Source organism: Triturus cristatus, chromosome 1_2 (genome assembly GCF_964204655.1).
Source record: "Triturus cristatus chromosome 1_2, aTriCri1.1, whole genome shotgun sequence".
Taxonomy (NCBI): Eukaryota; Metazoa; Chordata; class Amphibia; order Caudata; family Salamandridae; genus Triturus; species Triturus cristatus.
The window spans coordinates 1116700319-1116722629 of NC_140580.1; the positions used below are offsets into that span (position 1 = coordinate 1116700319).

At 43.5% G+C, this 22311-nt stretch overlaps 1 protein-coding gene across 1 annotated transcript in view; it reads left to right on the forward strand.

Moving 5' to 3' along the window:
• ARPC5L (actin related protein 2/3 complex subunit 5 like) overlaps positions 1-22311 on the forward strand; it is a 90695-nt gene that overhangs the window by 35534 nt on the left and 32850 nt on the right. Inside the window, exons 2-3 of the mRNA XM_085613771.1 lie at positions 13372-13444; positions 21475-21651. Of these exons, the coding sequence (XP_085469897.1) occupies positions 13372-13444; positions 21475-21651 (250 nt within the window). The remainder of the gene's footprint in view (positions 1-13371; positions 13445-21474; positions 21652-22311) is intronic.

Genomic DNA, 22311 nt, shown 5'->3' on the forward strand with positions numbered 1-22311 from the left:
ACTTGTATTTATTCTTGGACTTTCATTGGAAGGAGTTTAGGTCCGGTCTGGGTCTTTAGCTGCTGCATAGGTTTTGCTCATGTTAACATCTAGGTCCGTTGTTCCTCTTTTTGTTTGTTGCAAATGTATGGTGCTTTGTTGGTGTTGTGGTTAGATCTTCACTACTTCAATGCCAAAACACTGTATAAGGTGTAAAAACTTACATTCTAATACAAGATAACCTTTATCGTTAAAAACATTTTCAAACGTAATGTTCAATCGTTACTTTGACACAGTAAATCATTGCTTTCACATGGCACATGATGTGGAGTACCTGATGGTCTCACGTTTGGAATTAAATATGGATTGTACTTTTTAATAAGGGCTCATACGACTTTCAGTAAAACAGCAATTCCTATCTGGAAGGGATGAAGTGCAGGGGCAGGAAGCACTGACACAAGTTGCCATTTCAAACTAAAACTGCAGGTGAAACCAGACCCAAGGGATGGGTTGGTTAACACCTTGAAACAAACGTTTTCCACTCCCCACTACAACTGCGCCTTCCCTAAGAGCCCCTCTTACATTTATGAAAAGGAAGGTAGCCCACACGTAGCACCCATCTTTGGTCTACAGCTCGGTCATCCCTATAAATTCTTGGCCTCCACAGCATGTTGTGACGTACGATAGTTGACCATTGCACACTTAGCCTATTCATCAGCTGAAATGTTCTGAGCTTTTGGGATTTTTGTGTCGCTCTTGCTTCCGAATTTCATAGACCTATTCTTTGTGTTTAGTTTTTTTTCCAGCACATCCCCTTAACATGGCAGCTGTTGTGAATTTCCTGTGACATGAGCTGAGTTTAGCACTAAAGCAAATACCATGCCTGTATCTTACAGTGATGTGTTACAGCCACTCCACGAAGAAGGAAGTTCCTAGGCCCAGAAAGAAAGTTTTTTTTTTTTTTGTTAACATTACTTTAATAAGGCTTCTCTTCATTCTCAAGTGCAGCGTCTTATTCATATGTGGATTGTGAGAACTTAATGTAGTTGTATTAACACATTGAGAACAGGGGGAACATTGTTGCATATACAATGCAAACCTTTCCACCTGAAACAGAAATCCTTTCCATTAGGTTGAGTTAGGCCACGTGCTTATCTTTGCGCTTTGTCCCACTTTTCCATTGCCTCTTCTGAGGTCAAGCATAACAAATTATGTTTACGTTTATTTACATAACCCTAACGCCATAGGAGAGCCAGTGCATGACTTTAGTTCAAGTGCTTGACTTTAAGATGAATCCGCATATCCCAATGGTAATACATTAGGCTTCAGTTCAGTCCTCGTTAGAATATCTTCCTGTTTCGTTGACTCATTTTCATCTTGCTGTTGTCTTCTTCCCATGGTCATTGGAAATCTTGGCATGGCCACTGTCGTCCCCCTAACAGGTGTAGTTTTTCAGTTTTTTTGGGCTTGTGACACTAGTAATGCATCCTAATGTGCGGTGGTACCATATGTTGACATTTCTGTATCATGGATTCCAAGTTCAGTAGTAGCGTTTAAAAAAAGCTTGAGTGCTGAATACTGTATCTGAAAGTTCATGAGAGACGTTTCAAAGTAGTTTGCTTAGCGAGTTGCACAGACGAGAAATTCGTACTAAATGATGGTGTGCTTCAGGACCGGATTGAAAACTAACATAAGCTTTCGAAAAAACGATCAAACCAGCCCTAAACAGGAGGCGGCTGCAACTAGACTGCGGCTATAGGGGCTTTGTTAGTTGGTTCATGGCAGCCCATTCAGCTCTGAAAGTAGCCCCTAACCTGAAGCACACAGAGAAAAAGCCATAGTGGCAGAATGACAAGGTGGGCCCTGTGGTGCCTCCTTGGAGACGAGCAGGATTGTATGAGAGCAGGCATGAGCTCCAAGGTCTGTTGAATAAGAAAATCCAATCAAGAATAACTGAGAACATATACCATGCGACTAATTCCAACCAAAATTATTTGCACATTAACTGGTGATTCCGAAAACCTTTGATCTATAAATAAAATCCGTGAAGGAGTCATGTTTTATTTATTTTTATAGACTTTTTGTATGATTAATATATCCTGAGTGGGAGCAGCACAGTATTGTTGAAGTTTACTATTAATTCACCTAGTCATTTCTGTGTAGCTTGTAATCAGTTCTAGCCCAGCAGGTGTGTGAAAGTGCAGATACTTGACCAAGAGTTTCCACGTCGAGTTGCAGAACCACGACGGAGCTGCAGGGGTAAAAATCTTGTACGCCTTTTGTCCTTGCAAGCCAGCATACTCCTAGAGGTAGAAACTGCCCCGCAGGTCTTGCAGGTTCTTCCTGTTCTAGTTAGGGGACTGCTGCCCGTTTAACAACTTCTTTAAACAAATCCTTGGAGAGCTGGGGGCTGGTCAACTTCCTTATTTTGTTATGAGATCCGCGCATGCAAGAGATTGCTCCCCTATGATGGTTGGAATACTTTGTGAAAGGTCACAGGAGAGCCCGCCCATCTTCCTCATCTTGAAGAACTGCCTTGTATGTAGGGGTATAGGTAGGTGAGCGTCGTAGATCTCCCTCCCCCATAGTGTCTGAAAATACAAATTTCACTATCACACATCTTGCAAATCAGTTTGTAGACATCATATCAGTGCTTTTAATCTCACATTATTGGAGAAATTACAGTTTTAGTTGCAGCTTGCCCTCTACTGACGATCAATGTAATCAAACCTGTTTGGCAGAGACCAGCTACCCTTATTGTGTCTCCAAGTCCTACATGACGGGGAAACTGCTGTATGCCTCCTGGCACAGCATTGCATTTGATATTCTGCTACTGAAAACCTTGTCACTTCTGCATTATGTGAGTGGTAGGTCGCTGATTTGGGTAACCTCTAGTTGCCAATGATAACAAAAATATGGGTTTTAATCAATCAAGAATTTGTAATGGGTGGCAATTCAACCGAGAGGGTCTCAAGGTTCTGGAGCTGCAGCTTCTTTCATGGTGCTGTGTTCATTCGAACAGCCAGGTCTTGAGTTCTTTCCTGAATTGCTGGAGCGATGAGGTGGTCCTGAGGTGCAGGGGGAGGTTGTTTCAAGCTTTGGCTGCCAGGTGTGTGAGAGCGCGTTCTCTGCTGTTGCTTTGGCGGGTGCGGGTGGTTTCTGCAAGGAACAGGGAGGCAGATCGTAGGTGTCTGGTTGGTGGAAGGTCAAGCGTTTGTTGATGTAGGCTGGTCCTTTGTTGCGATGGCTTTGTAAATTTGGATCAACATCTTGAACTGGCATCTCTTCTGGATCCGAAGCCGGTGTGGCTTCCTGAAATGGGGTGTGATGTGGGTATGTCGTGGGAGGTTGAGGATGAGTCTGGTCGCTGAGTTTTGTATTGCCTGTAGCCTCTTTAGGAGGCGTGTGGTGATTCCTACATAAAGTGCGTTCCCGTAGTACTGTGGTTTAACTACGTTCCTAATTTACACATGGGATGTGCTCTTTTGGAGGGTTGCTCATTTTGGAAGTGCAAAGATAAAGCAAGAAGAGAAAGTGTGGACCTATTATCTCAACCTGTTTTCTTTTGTCATCCAACCCAGCCCAAACATTTTATTCCTAAAATGCATGAATATTTATTATGCTGTTTGTGTGAAAGAGCACTCCAGGGCAAAGGCTGTGCTGGTTGCATTCTCTCAAGATGTCAGCTAATGACAGGGTGACCGAGGTTCCGGTATCTGGCTTGCGTGGAATGCCGCTTCAGATGTTTTCTTTCTCAGGCTTTTGCTGCTTTTGTGATATCGGAAAGGGCTAGAATCAACTACTAAAGTATTAATGCAAATTAGTGACTGCCTTGGAAGTGTCTGTAAGAAATCTGAGCTCTGTTTATGGTGCTACTGTATTAAGGTTCAACTTGTGCCATTAACATGACTATCGGTTTGTCCTGAGAGGTTGACTATGCAACCTTGAAACCGCCTTTACTCTGCACTGTGAAGAGCACCGTATATGAGCTGTGAAGAGCATACCCGTGTACTGCATTCAGCTGTGGATGATACCACCTCAAAATAATGTATTCCTATTTGTTCTATCGAAAGCAGGCTCTGGTACACCAGACAAATAAAGAAAAAAATATTTTTCTGGAGAGTAACAATGCTGAAGTGAATCATACCTTGATGAGCTGGTGTCCTTCTGCTGTTTCATTGGCAGTATATTAGTATTTCAGTGTTTATCGCCATTGCGAGGTGCCTTCAAGGGCAAGCAACCGCCTGTGGATTGAGTCATACCCATTTCTGCTGCTTAGTCCTTGCAGCTTTTAGTGGAGGGTAGTTTATTGGGCGATCTTTGAGACCGTGACTTTGTAGCACCTCCGTTTTAAAAAATAACCCCCCCAAATTGTGTTAGAAGGGCTGCATGCACTCCGAAGAAGAAACAGTGGCTGAATTTGGACTTTTGGGGCTGTTCTTGTGCTAACTCCAACCTGGCATTCTTGACCAAGACTTTGTTAAAGGCAAGTATCTCCAATTGGGTCAATGACTCTTTAACGCTGCCCTGTCGATTTTGCACCATCCAGATCGACCCTGGTTTGCTTAGCAGATTAACTTTTATGGTCGCTGTTGCAGGGAGCATTCACTTTCCTTGTTATGTTGGACCTTTTAGCGACCTATGGCACAATTGGAACTGAGTTTTTCGCTAATGTCTGCTGGGCCTGGCAGCAAGCCAGTGAGAGTGGTTTCAGTTTCTTACGCTCTGCAGGACAGTGTTTGGTGGCTGTTTTTCCTTTTGTGTTTTCCATTTTTGGGATGGTGCCTGACCGTTCTCTCTCCCCATTTGTTCGATGAGTATGTTTGGCCCGTTAGCGATGTTCTGTAAACTGCCACCAGTAGCCACCTATTGGTCACCAAAGAGGGAAAATATGTTTTACCTGGTTGATTTTCTGTGTTGATGCAACTCGTTGACTCAAAAGTCCTGACAAAACGCTAATATATTTGATTTTTGAGGCTCTCCAGATTGGACCACCATATGAGTGTCTGTGAATCAACACAATTCATTTTCTCTTTGTGGGCCAGGGTTCTTATGGCTCAAAACCTTGAGGTGCTGTTTGACTAAAGACCAAATAGCTCCTCCCAGATCACTCTTGATTGTCAAATCATGTTATCGTCTTTATGGACTATTATTTGTAATTAATGTCTCAGAAAATATAGTGGAACCTTGAACAGTGTGAGGTGATTGCAAAACCGCTTCATAAACTGATGTTCCCCTCTGACTATTACAAAGGTGATGGTGTAGAAAGCAGCTACCCAGGTATTGTCATGTATCGCTTCTTGAGTACGTTACTTGGATTGACCTGCCAGTGCTCTTCTTCCTCGAGTTGGTCATATTGAGCGATGCTCATAAAATGCAATCGTTTTAACACAGATTTTACCTGCCCTGTTCTGACTCACCGATGACTCCCTTTCTAAACCATTTTCTCTTTTTTATTTTGTGGACTGGACATAATGGGATAAGCACGCTTGTGACTGGTTGAATGTTGGGGAGAAGCGATAAGCGCAGTAGTATTCAACTCAACGGGGGTCTGTCTTTATCCCCACTCTACTATTACATCAAGCGAGTGCCCCTGGTAGTTCGAAACATGCTTGAGTCTTGTTTTCATTAAAGGGAGGTGCACTTGAAGCTTAGACACATCCTTTTATAAATATAAGACACACCCTGCTGATGTTATGGCTAACAATGTCTGTGGACAGTGTGTGTTGACACATCAAACTAGAAATTGTTACTATACAGCAGATTGGTTTCACATCCCCGCCTCCTGTCCAGCCCTGTACTATATAATATGTATGTTCTGCATTGAACTAATTGCTTGGGTTTGCTATTAGGTGCGTTCAAAGTACCTGTGTTAGTTATGTTTGTAGTGGTGTGATGATTATGCATAAGTAGTTTCGTCTCCAAGAATGTTTAGAGGGCACTTTTAAAAGAAAAGGCTGGGGTGGAGTTAAATGCACCCTGCACCGGAAAAAGGGTGATTAAGACTTCATGCAGTTTTATGCAGGATTCAAAGCACTGGTCGCTTTTCACTTGTGGAGAAAAAATGCAACACATTCCCTCCTTATCGGAGATGGTTGTGTCTTCGGATTCATATCATCCAGCGTTGAAACCTAGAGGAGCAAAGGATGACTGGCAGCAAATGGCAGCAACATTTTAGCGCGGTTTAGGCAATTTCTGGTATTGGTTTATATCATTCTTACAGTGTTAATATTTGGTCCAGAGAAATTGGGACTCTGAGGAAGCATTGTAGCCATTATGATATATTTTCACTCAGTTTTTTTTCCTGTTCCATTTAATTCTATTTGTTACTCTTTGCTTTTTGTTTTTTAAAGGTATCCATTTCTCAGTTGTTGTGCTTCTTGCCGTTAAGATACCTTTTTCCTTGTAATTTGTAAGCTACAGTTGTATGCTTTTTGGGTTACAGCCTCACTTCACCTCTCCAAGAGTATTGCCTGCTACACCTCCCTATCTCTACTGCTTAGAAACTTCCCACTGTAACATCTCGTGTTCTGATAGCCCCTGGTTTTGTATGTCCATTTCATTCATGCAGCATGGACTCATCGTATCCCTGATAGTTACCATGCTGTCTCTTCCCTTCTGCAACTCTTTTTCTGCACAGTCTACTCTCGTGCATATGAAAGTAAGGGGCCATGCCTTTCACCTCGGTTACCGGTCTTCTTCCCTTTACACTCTAACTATGTAAGGCAAGCAAGGAATTGTCTACATTCTACAAAAATAACTGCTGGTATCCTATTGGCATAATGTATAACCAGTCATATAAACCATCTTTGGTCTTCACTCCACCCAAAAGTATTCATCCTTAGTATCTCTGGATTTCCTATATGTCCCTTTTCTACCGACTTTCATTGTGTTTCTAGCCGTCCCGTTCCTTGGCACTACAACCGTACCTCCCACCTTTACCACTACTCCACTGTGCATCTGGTGGAGCAGGCAGGAGCTATGGTTTTGTCCCTCCAATAGGTCTACTTCCCTGCACCCTTGTGGAAAGCAGTAGATTGGCTGTGAAGGAGGATGGAGATTATGAGCGCTGCCTCTGCCTTTTGGTGGCTGCACATTTGGTTCATGGAACTGCCGGGAACTGACCATTTTAGCCCTTACCAGGGTGTGCTGGAAAGATCTCTCTTCTGCATCCCACCTGGCAGCTAACATCTGCTGCTGGGCACGCCAGGCTGAACTTTATTTCCAGATTGCATGTGTGATGTGAGCAGAATTCTCAGAAAATAACCAACATCTTCATCCCACTCCATCGCAGCTTCCACCTCACAGCTTCTCCTAACCACATATGTAAATGCAGCCCACAGGTACTAACGGCTCAGGCGTAACCCTTTTTTCACAGTTCGAGCCAACAGTCTACACCAACTACATCAGCTGTTCCCCACCGACCTCCTCCTTTTCCTCTTTCTTTGCTTACTTAAACCCTGTCTTTTTCTGCATCCGGGCCTCCTTTGCAGCTTGTTTTCCAAGCAGCACCAGGCAGGCTTGCTGTATTCCTACCCCAACAATCAGTTTGTGGAACCTGCTATTTTTCGTTGGTTACAAAGTCATGGCACGGAGACAAAACTTCCAGGATTTCTTCCCTTACCTGGCCAGTGCATTCAGTCAGGATTTAGAAATCAGGATGTCACACACCCTTACTTGAAGTCAGGCCCATAGAGGGGTGTGATATCACAAAGATCTTCCTGGCCCGTTGCATCTTTGCTCCAAACCGACATCTGTATTGCAAAGGGCATCATCCTGACCCTCCCTATTCTCGTACACTAGTCGCTAATTAAATAAATTCCTCCTTCCCAACAGGCAAAGTCTCAAGCGTAAACCTGCAATCGACGTATATTTCTGAACTGTGATCTGAAGTGTTGTCCACTGCATACCAATATCTGACCAACTGTGTAACCTTGATAACCGCCTAACACCATGCTTCTGGAAATATATGGTCTACAACATGATTATCAATCGCGTTCCGGCCTCGCCATGACACCGAACGCAACCGCCCAAAAAATAACCAAGATCTGCTGACATGTTGGCGCATCCTTGGCATTAAGCTTCTGCTAAGGGTCTGATCGGCTGCCTTTGATACCATTGATCAGTGTGTTTCTAATTGATGAACTAGTAAAGACTGCCGGAGTTGGGAGCAGAGGCCGGCTCAAAATCCCCTTCTAGAAAAATTTAAAGCACAAAATCATAATGGCCTTTTCGTATGCATCATCAAATGCTGGAAGGGTTTTTCACCTCATGTATGTGAATGACTCCACTCAATGGAGGAGAGATCTTGATAAGCACCGGGTGGCAGTCTCCTAGCAGCACTGTGTTCTCTACTTTTGGATCTCTTTAAATGGTGTTGGAGTCTAAATCCTGCTCGTGTGCCTAGTCGATCCATCGCCTCTTCCTTTCAATTAGGTAGACATGCTGCGCCTCTCCCATGTGCACCTTAAAGGCAGGCAACATGGATGTCCTAGTAACATTCCTTTGTTAGTGCTCTTGATAATTGAAGCCACCTTTTTTTGTCTTCTACGTACGTCTCCTAAAATGGGTTACCAGTCAGCACCACTTCTGTAATAATGGACTTCATTCTCATGGTGGTCATGTCCACCTTGAATCATTGTAATGCATCCTCAGTTGTGTGATATTTGAAGGCGCTTCCAAATTTCAAAGAGAATAGAACGAGGATGTCTGACTCTTATTAGGCCTGTAACCCTTGTATCACTTCACACTCGCTGAGAAGGCCGCCTTTAAATGTTGGTCAAAGAAATGTCAACATTCAACTGTATAACTATATATTTTTGAGTGCATAAGTTACTGCAAGTTAGCACCCTATGCTACATCTCAAGTTTTCTACTTTTACAAAATAATTCAGTCTTTGATCTTCTGCTTAAACCACCTTTCCAGAGCACAATCAGCTGCTAGCTTTTAGGATGTAGATCTCTACTTGTCCAGGATACAACCATTGAAATTCCTACCAGACCTGCAAGACCTTTCGAGTTTTTCATGTTTTGGCCAATTTTGAAGAAACCTGCTGCCAGGCCCAAGCTGGCTTTATTTTACTCTGTAAATAACCCCACCAAGATCATGGACAGATGAATTCACTTTTTTGAGTTTCTCGAGCAAATACAAATTAGCTGTGTCGGACATGTATCTGATCGGAAACTTGATTGACCAGTTCATCTCAAAGCGCAGTGTGTCTGCATTTGCTGCTCAGCAGAAACCAGAAATACATACATTCTTCACATTGGTTATTCACGACACCCGCATGTTGCACTTTTGTCACATGAAACGCATTTGCTTTCTCATCTCCAAAAGTATTTCTAGTCCAAGGTAAACGGGTGTCAATGTGAAAATTATTCACTAGGTTAATGTGCTGCCAACGACTTTGTCTTCGTTAATGCTGCTTTTTCTGTCACAGAATGTTGTCTCAGTAGGTCAGACTGTGATTACAGATGTGGATTCTGTTAACCTTTTAATTGGAATCATATCTTTGGTTTACTTAATATTTTCATGAAGAAATGGTGCCTTTCAGATGTGTTTACAAGCTCCTCCGTGCTGCACTGATATTATACGTGTTTTCATGTGATTCGGTAGAAAGCCTATAGTAACGCACGTGCCGTGCATCAGTGCCGAGCCCTTTGGCTCCTCTTTCGAGGATTTGTTGAAATGATGTTCCAAAGGATGTCCCCTCTGCCAAGGTTCTGTCTTCATCCTCTCAGGAGTCCATTTTTACTTCACTCTTTCTTTGGAAAAGGAAACTTGTGTGCCAAGAGGCAGTGTTGCAATAAATTGCAAAATGAGAAGCTCTTGCTAAACGTATTTGTTATCCATCTCACTGACCTCATTGGATCGGTGCAGCCTCCACGTGAGAACACGACTTCTTTACCTCTGTCTTTTTTGGTTTTTATCTTCCTTCTGTAGTTCGGGATTGCCTCAAGTGGGCGGTGTTGTTTTCAATCTTTATAGTGGTAACTTGTTAGTTGCAATAAAACGCAATTCTTTTTATTTTTTTTGTATATTTTTTAAATATAGTATGAACGTTTTCTTACTTCTACACCTTTCGCGCAAACAAAAGCCTTCCTTCCTTTCAGAATGTGTGGCTGATTTATGTTAAATTCCAAATAGACTTGCCTGTTCATAAATACACGTCTTTAAAATGCAATGCATCTGATTTAAATTAATCGAGTTAATGTCTAATTCGACTCCTACCCATTGATCATACATTTTCCTGCAAGTTTGGCAGTCGCAGACGGCTGGAACTGCTTCCGTCAAGACCGAAGTTATCCATGTTGAAACCTTAGATACTGATAAACACACCCTGCGATGTGAAATGTGACATAAAAATGCCCTTATACCCATCTTAGCCCTATCAAACGCGTAGCTGGGCAATTCAGTTTTATTGTGCCGTCGTCTTCTTTTACTGTCTTAGGCAATTTTGACCCCAGTTGTAGTTTGCTGAAGGCTTTGGTTCGACTGCTAATGAAATGGGATGACATTGCAACACTATTTTTGGGCAGTCAGGCTTGAGATGGCACCCAAGACTTCGTTGCATGGTATCTTGCTCTGACTTCTTCCCTTTACCGATTCAGACGTTGAGACCATTTTCCATGTATTAGTTTTGTCCTATTTTTTTTTTTTTACAGATTTGCTTCTACAGACTTCTAAGTTTTTTTTTCTTGTACCTCAAAGTGCATCTAATACTTATACAATCCCCATGTGCCCTTTGACCTGCTAATGCTCGAAGTGTCTTCAGATTAATCTTCTGACTCTTTTCAGCAAGAATAGCAGTGCTTGGTATGGAGATGAAACGCAACCTTTAGAAAAGCCCTTTCTACCACATGCAGCGTGCAAGAGTTGTCAAGTGCATAACACATGTACAGCCCAAACAGAGTGCAAAGCCTGTGAACGCCTGTGTGCACAGAGCAGAAGCTGAGGGATGCTCAGCACTTGGTAGCACCAAGACACATCAACATCAGCAGACTGCAGAGAGGGCGGCGAGGGTTTTCAGTTCCAGTAAGGTGTGCTGGGACTTCTCTGCCAGTTTTGGGCACTCTAGAAAAACTGTCAGGAAGGTATGTTTGGGTTGTAAAAACATGACCTACTGCGCTTAGCAAGTCCATAAAAAGAAATCTTTCATTCCCTCGTACATACTGGTGCCGGCAACAGGTGCACATCATCTGTTCTGAATCTACCATGATCTTCTGTGAGTGGCTCTGTTTATTTCCAAAATGAGCCCTGTGGATTAAACCATAGCTGCTTTCCACAATACTAATGTGCCCTGGGCCTCTGTGAAGCGCAGAAGCCAAAGAGCAGGCTATTTTCTGCATCACACTGCAGACTGAGTTTCTAAACTTAGATTTGAGTTTATGCGTCAGCCATGCTAGTGCGTCTGTAGAGTAGCCAGTCTGAGAACAGGCGTAGAGCAGGTCTTGTTCATGTTGTGTACGACTGCCGTCCGCGTTGGTAACCATTATAGTAAAAAGATAACGTTTAAATCTGTAACATGTGACTTGGGAATATCCAGCAATATACTAAAACACAGACCTTATTGGAAGAAAGTCCACTCGATTTAGTTCAGCAGAATTACCCAGACTTTGAGAGATCGTGATTCCTTGTCTATTTCCAGCCAGTCTATCTTAGTAATGGCAAAGCCTGTTTTTTTTATCATTTGCAAATGTAGGCCAGTTTAGGGAACAAATGACACAGGCTTGCAGGTAACCCCCTGAGGCCCTAGGTGTTCCTGAGAAATAGAAGTGGTTTCCCTTTCTGAATGCTGAAGATGGATATATACTACAGAGCTGGTGGTCTCAAGCCAATTTTGTGATGACTTGTTTTATTTTAGACATGATGGAATTTATAGTTTCAGTAATGCTAAAACAAAATTAACGCATAACGCTCTTGCACAGATGTCCAAAGTACCGTTCGAGACTTCATTCAAACTAGGGTTTGGGAATATCTGTATAAGATTTAAAAAAGGCATACAGTCAATCTATATTGTTCACCTTGTCCGTGGTAATCCTCAGACCTCATGAGTTTACTGGTACGGCGTACAGTGACAAACTTCCAACATGGAACGACCCATCTGAGCTGTTCCAATACGGTTTTATGGTGCCGAGCACCAGTCTGCACCATTCCAGATCTATTTCAAGCTTTGATGATTTTTGGTGCTCTTTGGTGTCACTACTTACCACAGCCTAGAAAACACGGTGGCCAGTACCAGGTAGTCTGCTATAACTTGATAGTCGAGCCTTTTTGTTCACCATGCACACTTCATTCGAGAGGGGAATATACACTAGCAAGGAAGGAACATTGGGAAAGCCATACACAATAATTATGTGCAGTACTGAATTTTGTTTTAAAATAAATGTGACGAGTCAAAAGTTTTTGGTAAATTGCCAGCTGTTGGGTTTGCTGGATTCTGAGGCTTCCTTGTCTTGATTCTACCTCATGTCTTTCTTCAACTACCCTACACTTCCTACCTCTTTTTTTCTTTCCACTTCTGCACTTTTATCCTTGTTTTTTTCCCTTTGTCTCCTCTTTTCCCTTTGTCTCCTCTGTTTTTCTATCATTTTCCCTCTTCTTTGTCTTTTTGTGACTGTTACTTGGTCAAAGTTTGTTGATGGAAAATATGTCCTGGTCCCCAAAGATTTCAGCTAGGGCCCACCAGCCTAAACGACCGGCACAAATTAATCACTGATTACACTACTGTTTTGCAGCTTCGCCTTAGTTTATGGTCATTTTTCTCTCTACGTAAAACCATTTCAAATGTTGGCCATCTGCCCACCTGCTTTGTTTTAGCCCTCTGTTTTCACATGGCCTTGCATGTTTAGGTTCCTGATGATGGAGCTCTTTCTGCGTGTGGCGAGGAGCAGCAACCAACCTGCTCCTTTCTTACAACAGACCCTGGGTGCATGGCAGTCCTTGCCACTGCATCTGCCTTTGGTTTAAAGGCAAAAAAATAATGTTCTCCCTGTTATGTCGTCACTCTGATGGCGAACGATGGCCTTTGGCCACTTGTGTAGTCAGAGCAGTGTAGAACTGCGCATGTGCGAATTAAAGGAATCCAACATCTTTTTTGTTTTTGTTGCACAGTTCTCCGTGATGGAACCATAATGAAAACGAAGTGCTGTCCCTGCGTTTGATGCCAAATATTTTACAAGTCTTAGTAGCCACGAGCCTCAGCACATTTGTTCATGATGCACATATGTAGGGATTTACTTCATGGCTCTGAAAGCAGAGCACTGTTTTTACAGCTCTCTTACTGGATGGAATAAAATGAACTATTGCATTATGAAGGGGAGGGGGCTTTGCAACTCCCTCAAACTATTCAGTGTGTGTTCTTGTTGTTGTCCTTGACTTGCTCTGATGTACGGGGGACGTGCTGCGAGCCTTTCACGCCGCCTTACGGAATTCTCCAGTCAACTCCAAGAACCCGGCAGCAAAGGTATTTGGCGGTCCATTCACGTGTGCGTGTGATGTGTGCTTTCTGCCTCCTCCTCTGAATGCCTCTATTTATAGCCTGCATTCTTTTCGGTTTGTCTCCGATAAATGAAGTGTTGCCACAAGAAAGTGAGTGACATGATTTCAAGGAAATATGCTATTTAAATTGCTTTACCAGTAGCGGCTGTTACTGTGACCAAGAACTCGAAAAATCAGCTGCTTGTCTTGCATAAACTACACCATCATCTAGTTCTCATCTAGTGCTAATATAGCCAATTCTTGACAACGAAGCTCTCGCACGATTCAGAGAAGCCCGTTGAGTTGGCATACAGGGGCCATCGCTTGTCTTCTGAATCCCAGTAGATTGTTTTACCTATGGATAAAGGCAGAATTTACATGCCTACCATGCAAATATGTCTGCCATGAACGCTCTGCTTTTTATTTTTTGTTATTTTTTTGTGTAAATACGTCATGTCTCTTGTAAACCATCATCATGCGAGCGCAGATTAGCTGTCAGATTATGTAATCTCAACTTCTGATGCTGCAAATTCACTGGCTCTGACCCCAAAAAAAGTCAATGCCTGCCATTCCCAAGTTCGGAAGGAATATCCATCGGCGCCGATGCATTCACAGAACAAAGCAGCCAAAGACAGTGCCACTCACAAAGCCTTTGTGTGAGGAAATTATTCCTCTTGCAAGAGCCAGTTAAGCCGAATTTCACTGATGATCCTTTGGCAGAGCACTTTCCTAGGGCTCCGAGATATTGTGCAGACGGAGAAGTTGTTCTGCTGCAATTGCAACACTCTCCAAAATACAGTTGTGTACAATATGGTGATACCCCACTGTAATATTGATGTTGCTTACAAATTTTATGTGGCCTTGACACTTCACAGGAAGGAGAAATCTCGTAGCCCTTTAGGCCTACCTAAGAAGAGGTTTCCTCGTTTAAGACTTTTCGGAGCGTAACTAAAGGCTTGGAATTGACCATAATGTCTGCCGAGGCAAAATCTAACATTTGGACTGGAATGTTGCAACCCTCCTCCTCCATGACTGTGCCCTTGATTCCATTCTATGGGCCTTTGATCCTGTCCTGGACGCTTGAAAGAAACCCTTTTCTGGCACAGCGGGCCAAAGACCGAGATGCCATTGGCTTGCTCCGTGTAACCCGCCCCCCCCCCCCCCCATACAATACTTTTCATACTCTCGCCGTAAAGTCTGTTTGTCCAAATGTCATCCTCCAAGCAAAATCCGAATGCTTCCCCACAGTGCCCCCTTTTAGAGTTAAAGAAATGAATGTGCCCTAGAAAGTCTGCTTCTAGCAGTCTGGACCGCTGTACTACTACGGTCTCCTGAGCCGATATGTGCATGCCCCGTCAGTATTAGCAAACATGGTGGTGATCTGTTCACCAGACCACATGAAAAAGCTCTTTCAGACCTGGTCAGTGTCTGAAAGGATGCATCCAAAGAGATCTTGAAGTGCAGCATAGACCCCTATTCTGGGGGCATCTTTGCTTTGTGCTTGGGCTCAGCTGTAATGCTACGCTTGGATGAGTTCCAATGGCTTCTTCAGGTACTTCCAAGCCACACTCATTAACATGCCCTTCAATGGTGAGAGATGGCAGATTCCTCTCTGGAATGCTTAAACAAAACTGTTGAACTGAAGGGTTGTGTGCTGAGCTTAGCCTTCCCAGTCGGGCAATTCCACCACTAATGTAGAAGGTCTGTGGCTACTCCAGAAAAGTAGAGTGCCAGCAGAGACAGCCTTATCAGCCTGCCCGATTGCTGCATGTGTGACTCGAGTCGTCACGAACCTGTAAAATTTAATGTTGCTGCGGTAAGGATGTGGAACCCACCGGTCTCCTTCTCTGAGGCCTTTGAAGACCGTGCTGAGAGAGGTAGAGTAATCCCAAGGATGCAAGGAAAGCAGCAATCACATTTTAAAAGATTCCCCAAACAGAAAACATTTTGGAAGATGTACTTGACGTCTGACTTGAAGATAATTGCCACAAGATAGCCAGTATCGTAGGTGAAAAGCTGAGCCCTACCAGAGGCTACCTCTCTTCGACAGAGATCTAAGCCATGCCTTGGATGTTGCTTTTATAGACTGTAGGATCATTTATTCCTGCAGTAGATTCTCGAATCCCAGGACACTTTATTCACTCTGTAGCCTACTCGGATGGGACGAAAGGTGACAGATTTTGGGCTGTCCACAGGCAGACAGGATTGTTGGGATGATGATTGTCAGGAAGGGGTGGTGATGCTTGCTTTGATAATCTGATAGATAACAGATTAAGCGTCTTCACAAGATCAGAGCGGTGTTATCCTCCAGAATCGATGAGGTAATGTGCCCCTAACAGAATTAAAGCCATTAGAAAGTAGGCAGTATTAAATACGTCCTGAGACTCATGAAGGCAGAAGATCAGGGAGAGCTAGAAGCCAGGGAGGTTTATTAAATGGACTTTAAAAGCGCAGTACAGAAGGCAAAAATAACCGTGAAATGCCTGGTAAATCAATATGGGCAATTATCATGAGGCTTAATCAGAAGCGGCAAAGAGTCTGACAGGAAGTCGAATCCCAGAGCAAAAATATTCTAATTCCCAAGTAAGAGACAGACTAACTAACGCCCGGTCTCTAAATCTGGGCAAACCAAACTTGGCTCGTCTCTCAGAAGGATCCCTTGTATGACAAAACACACAGTGAAATTGTCACCATAAGATAATTGAATTGACAAATCTGAATACCAAAAATAATGCAGCATTATCCAACTGCATGCACGAAGTGTATCTTAATACTACCCCCTTGTTTTTTAACCTAATATTGGGTATCTCAATACAAATCTAGTAACAAAACAGTGACAGTCTTCTGAGATGAATAGGCTTACAGTGGCTAAAGCGTAAGGTCCTTGAATTTGTTGCAGAGAAAGGAAAGCTTCCACCGGAAGTCTTCAAGAACAGCCTGTCAATATAGAAGTGCACGTTTTGCCATGTGATGAGCAGAGCAATAAAAACTCACATCATTGCTGAGTTAGAATTCAAGTTAAACATTAGGCCTAGTTTAGAAACGCAGGAAAATACAGTTATGCAAAGTACAGTGTTAAGTGTTTTTAAAAAAATAATAATTTAGAATCCTCTCTATCCGGGGTAACATCTGGGGAATACACATGACAGCCACAATCCTGGGTGGCAACACTCCTGTCTCGCACTGTGGATGACATCCTGGGAGGCAATGGCCTGAGCCATTGGTGGCCTGTAATGCCCAGGACAAGGGGCAAATATGAGTTTGGGTGAGTACCTATCAAAAGTCATGAGACCACAAACGTTACTTGGTTTATTTCAAGGCATTTATGATACAAAGCCAACCGCGTCCTATGCCCTCTCCACCATCCACTGCTGGCTTTGCTGCTTGAAAAAACCCTTGACTTTCCACCACACCCCCTTCCCCCCCCTTAAGTCCTTATCTAGTGGGGAGATGGTTGCCCATTTTTTTCCATCTAGAAGTTGGTGATCACAACAAATTGCTAGGTCCTTCATCTACGGCCTAAGTTTACTGCCCCTTTCTCAGGACCAATCGTCTTTCACTAGGACATGTTTTCTGTAGCACCCCTAAGTTTTGGAGGCAGCAGCTCTTGCCGTGTGGCCAAAGGCGACATTTAGGTGGTGCCTTGAGAAGATGGTGTACACTATTCTATTCCCTCCACTTTTTTGCTTGGATGGAAGTGTAAACATTGCTCTTTGCCTTCTATACTTGTTCATTCAACAGTACAGGTGCAGGGTGTAGTCCCTGAACGTATTATTGCTGTCCTTAAATGCAGGCATCCACTGGATGTTGTCCATGGATCTTCTGATTGCCTATTTCCATCTTCCAATTCTTCCCACCCACGGAGACGTTAAATGAGGTTTATGATGGGATCCCTGTACTCATTTCACAATTCTACAATGGGCTGAAGACCGCTCCAGTATCTTTCACAAACTTGTTGGCAGTGTCACTGTGATGGTCAGCAGCCCATGTACGTGTGTACTTGGACTTCAGGCCAAAGACAGTGGAGTCTCTGGCGGTGTATCACCTTCAGGGGACAATGACTCCTTCACAATGTTCGCATTACCCCCAACTCCCAAAAGTGTCAACTCTCTTCTTTGCAGAGAATAGCACTCTTTTTCCCTGCGGGATTGCATATATTTGGGAGTTAATTCCAAGATTTCAGACTCTACTATGTCTTGCGGGTCTTCCATCTGTTTGGCATTATGTTTCCTGTTGGTGCCAGATTGCAGATGAGTCTTTCTGTGGTGTCTGCGGAGACAGTGGCTCTACCATCGGGGAGTCTCAGGACTCTGGTGCAGATCTCAGTCTATTCCTCTGAATCTGCACAGGTTGGTCATCCCTTTAACCCCACGCAAGCTCAGAGTACTGTGGCCATGAATGCCTTTTTGCTGCACTGTGGTGCCTATCTGGGTGAGATGATAGCACAGGCCTCTGGCCAATGTTGGACCAGCACTTGTACATGAACCCGAGCTGTGGGTGGTTTGCCTTGCCATTAAGGCTCCATTCCACCTCAAGGGGCAGCCTTCAGAGTGCACTGGACATCACCCCCATGGTCCATTGGTGACATGATTAAATTGTCTAAGAAAAATTGGAGAAAATGAGGAAAACAAAAACGTCATCAAAAATCTCAGGGAAAGCCGGTAAGTACATGGTATGTATGCAGATGTAAAGAGTAAAATATGCTACTTTATTACCATTGTTGAGTATGGGCAGGGATCATGATGCCCCTCCCTTCCCCAACTATTGTAATAAATAGCTTACACTATGTGCGTTTGCATGTATGGTTTATGCCATGGCATTTTTAGGTCTCGGCTGCGCTTGCGCAGTCTCGCTCCGAGATTTAAGGACTTGGAGAAGAGGGGCTTGAACCCGCCCCTCTTCTCCCCTGTTCTTCATTGGCTGGCCTCTTGAATGCTGGCCAGCCATTGCAGAAGAGGTCAGTCATTCCTATTAGGCCCCGTCCTTTTCGGATCGGGGGGCGTGTTTTTTGCGAGAAGTCTCAGGGAGGAGACAACAGCAAAACACGCCCCCGAATCCGAAAAGGACGCTGCCTTTCTCCGAGGCATTTCTGCTCTGCCTCGGAGAAAGGCGGTGGTGTCTTCCGGTGCCCTCTTTACTTGTTTTTCACCGTACGAGTGCTGCCTTGCCTTAAAAAACACACACAAAAACGTTGTGCTACCACCCTGCCTCCTTGCTCTCTCTATTAAACACATCATCACAGACAGTTGGCTTTATTTAACCCCGCCCCCCACAAATTTAATTTTCACAATCAACACAGAAGCTGTCGACTCTGTTCTTTTCTCCTCTTGTTCTCGACTGTATTTCTCTTTTACACTGCCTGGTTCACTAGACGGAGAAACTAGACACATTTCCTCGATTTTGTAAATGCTTGTTCTAGTGTTTGTTAGACAGTTTATTTCACGAAGGTGCGAAAACGGCGCGGTGGGCGTTTTTGGGGGTAAACAAACACTGACATTTTTAAAAGTCACTCATGCATGGCCAATTAGCCAATAAAAGGGGGGGGGGGGGCAGGCCTGTGTGAAGAACAAGTCTGTGTCAGCGGTGGAGACTCAAGGTCCGGTTCGGCCGTTCGGGAACGTGCCCTGAACACGCCCCTTCGTTTCGGTCGGAATTCGGGACCCCCGATCTCCAGTGTCGAATCAAGCTTACATATAACGTGGTTAGTAGTCTCCGGCTCGTTATATATCCTCAACCTGCTTGCCAATGTGGGGTGGGACAAAACCGGACGGACTCCTGTCGTTTATTAGAAAGAAAGAAAAAAGAATCTAAGGGAGCAGACCCAAGCCGCTCGGACTTTACCTACAGGCACATCGGAGATCAAATTAACGACCCCGGGGGCGGAAGGGGGGCATTTTCTGCTTTAAGGAAAAGAAGCAACAAACATTCTGGGGCCGCACTATTCGAAATTATTCGGAAGGATTGATAACTTCTACTTAGCCCCTCTACCCCCAAAAGGCAGCTCACCCAATCGTAGAAAAAAACTGATGAGAACTGACAAAATGGCAAGAACTCTATTATGAAGACGATGAAAACCGTCTTGGACAAGCAAATAAATATATACACTCCAGCAACCCGTTCTTCTGCCGTGTGCTCTATGCCGAGCGCGGGGAACACCTCTGCGCCCCAGCCAAGGAACCTCACCAACCGGTGGGTGAGGAGCGAAGTTCAAATTAAGAGGAACGAAAAATGAAATACCGAGCCATGTGACCCGAGCCCACTACCCCGGACGGCGACGAAGCGTGTAGCGCATTTTGTTTGCATCTACATCGAAAATATTATAAAATACCAGCTCCCCCAAATAACAAGCATTTACAATGCAACGGTCTCGGCATTGTTAAAGTTAGAGCTATTGGCATGGCTCATGACAATGCCGTTTCTTTAAATGTTTTAAAAACAAAAACATAAACAAAAATAATGTCATGAGCAATGCCAATAGCTCTAACTTTAACCATGCCGAGACCGTTGCATTGTAAATGCTTGTTTCATATGCATTTGTTTTAACACAAGGTAAAACCATGAGTGCATGTGTAAAGTAACATGTAATCTGTGAGGCAGTGGACAATGATGTTCTTACGCTAATTTCATGCTACTGTCCCCTTTGCACTGTAATAATGTGTGAATGCGTGTTTATTACTACAGTGGTGCTAATTTACACTTTTATTTGTAATGCCATGGCCTGCACACAGGTACACACACACACACACACACACACACGAACTCTCCCTCTCTCAAGCAGTGAATGATGGGGCACAAGTTGATTTTAGTTCACTAAACTATAACTTGTGAATTTCAGTGTTTTCTGGTTTTTAAGCATTAAATCTTATCCCATTTCAACACCTAATTATAAGGTTACTGTAACCCTTGGTTTTTTTCTGTGTATTCACTGAAAAAAACAAAGGTTAAAGTGACGTAAAAGGTAAAAATGCCAATTAAAATACAATTTTAAACTAAAAAGACATTGAAGTTTACGATCTATAGATAACTCAAGAAATTATAACTCATGCCTCCGCCATGCACAGTGTTGTCAACAATGATATTTCAGTTGTCAGTGGTGAAGTTATCAATGATGTAATGTTCTAGAAGCTGTGCCATGTCCTACAAAAGGCAACACTCTTGGCTGTTGAATCAGGCTTCCATTACTCCAAGGAAATGCAGCTTTTACTGTGACATTAGATCTGACAGCAGTATAATACTAATAGCAGTGGAACACTCCACTTAATCCATAGATTCGAGCTGGGTAATTCAACTCTTGCCTTCCTAATTTGCCTTGAACAAGTTACAAGATTTTGTGTTTGTGTGTGGTGTGGTGTAGTTTGGTTTGTATTTAAATATGCAGGAAAGTTATGTTCCACTCCTAAGATGCAGTTGGATAGTCTGAAGATTAAAGATCAGAGGGCTGGCGATCTCTTGGAATAAACTGATCTTCTCGTCACCTCTCTTGGGTTTTCCTGGGCAGGGTATGATCTTCAACTACAGGTCACCTTGCAAAGTGAACTAAATCTTTTCATTCCTGTGAACCGGTCCCCATTAAAGTGCATATCGACCACGAAGGAGAATCCCTGTTGAAGCACAGTCCAAAATTCACTGCATTTTATTTAAACTAACTGGTTTTGTTCTTCACTCTAAACCCCCTGCATGGCAGGTTGTTTAATGAACCTACCACTGTCTTCCAAGTAGCCTTGATCATATTGATGTTGGGTTTTGAAGTGATCATCATTGCGATGGTGTCCCAATTCCTGGATGATTTAGTTTAGAAAGTGCCTTCCCAGTCCAGTGCTTTGCAAGCGTCATGAAACACAGTTTTCTCTTGATCAGCTCATAGCACCTCCAACTCATTTTCAACACAAGCCAACTTCATAACATTTTCTTCTAAGTGTTTTTTCAGTGAATGGCAATCTTAATATGTGCAACCAAGCACATATTATAATTTTACTTGCTTGTTTCTTATATTTTCTTAAACTTTGTTTTTTCTAGGAGCATGCCCAGGCAGTCGTCCTGCAAGTCCTCACAGCCTTCAAAAACAGTGAAATAGAACAAGCAGTACAAACCTTAGACAGGAACGGTATTGACTTATTAATGAAGTACATCTACAAAGGGTTTGAAAAACCAACAGAAAACAGCAGTGCAATTTTACTGCAGTGGCACGAAAAGGTAAGCCTCCCTTCCTTCCAGTCTAAAGTGATTCCCCAATGCATGGTGAACGTAAAATAAGTCTCAGAAGTTCAGATGGGCCGGCTGCTAAATTGTTTCCAGCATCAGTTAATATAGTGGTGTCGGCTACAACAAAGGACTTCAACCTTTGGAGACATCAATAAAGACGCACACTTTTCTTGCAGGGCAGCACATAGCAGCCTTGACTTGGGAACACCCTCTCTCTTGATTACAGTGCAGTGTAGGTTGTCCCTTCATTTATCAAGAACCAACAAGTTTTTGTAAATACTGGAAAGTTTTCCATCCATTGCACTTCAAAATATCCTAAAAATGTAATGCTCTTGGGTATAGAAAATTAAGTTGAGTAGAAATCCAATTTCAGTTATGCTGTGCATATGTCTCAAGCTGCCTCTAGTTGTAGATTTTACCTTAGTAGCTTTTTAGGTCTTGCCTGAGCTAGCGCATGCGCTGCTCTGGCGAGACATTTAGTAAGTGGGCTTTTAAAAGTCCGACCACATGCTTTTACTGGCCTCAAGCTTGCGGTTACGCGCGCGAGCACAGCCGCCATCTGGCTTTCCTCGCGGCACCCTTATAGCGTGCCTCGCTCCGCCCCTCCCCACCACAGAGCGCGTCCCCGCTTTCGCGGCCGCGTTACTTTTA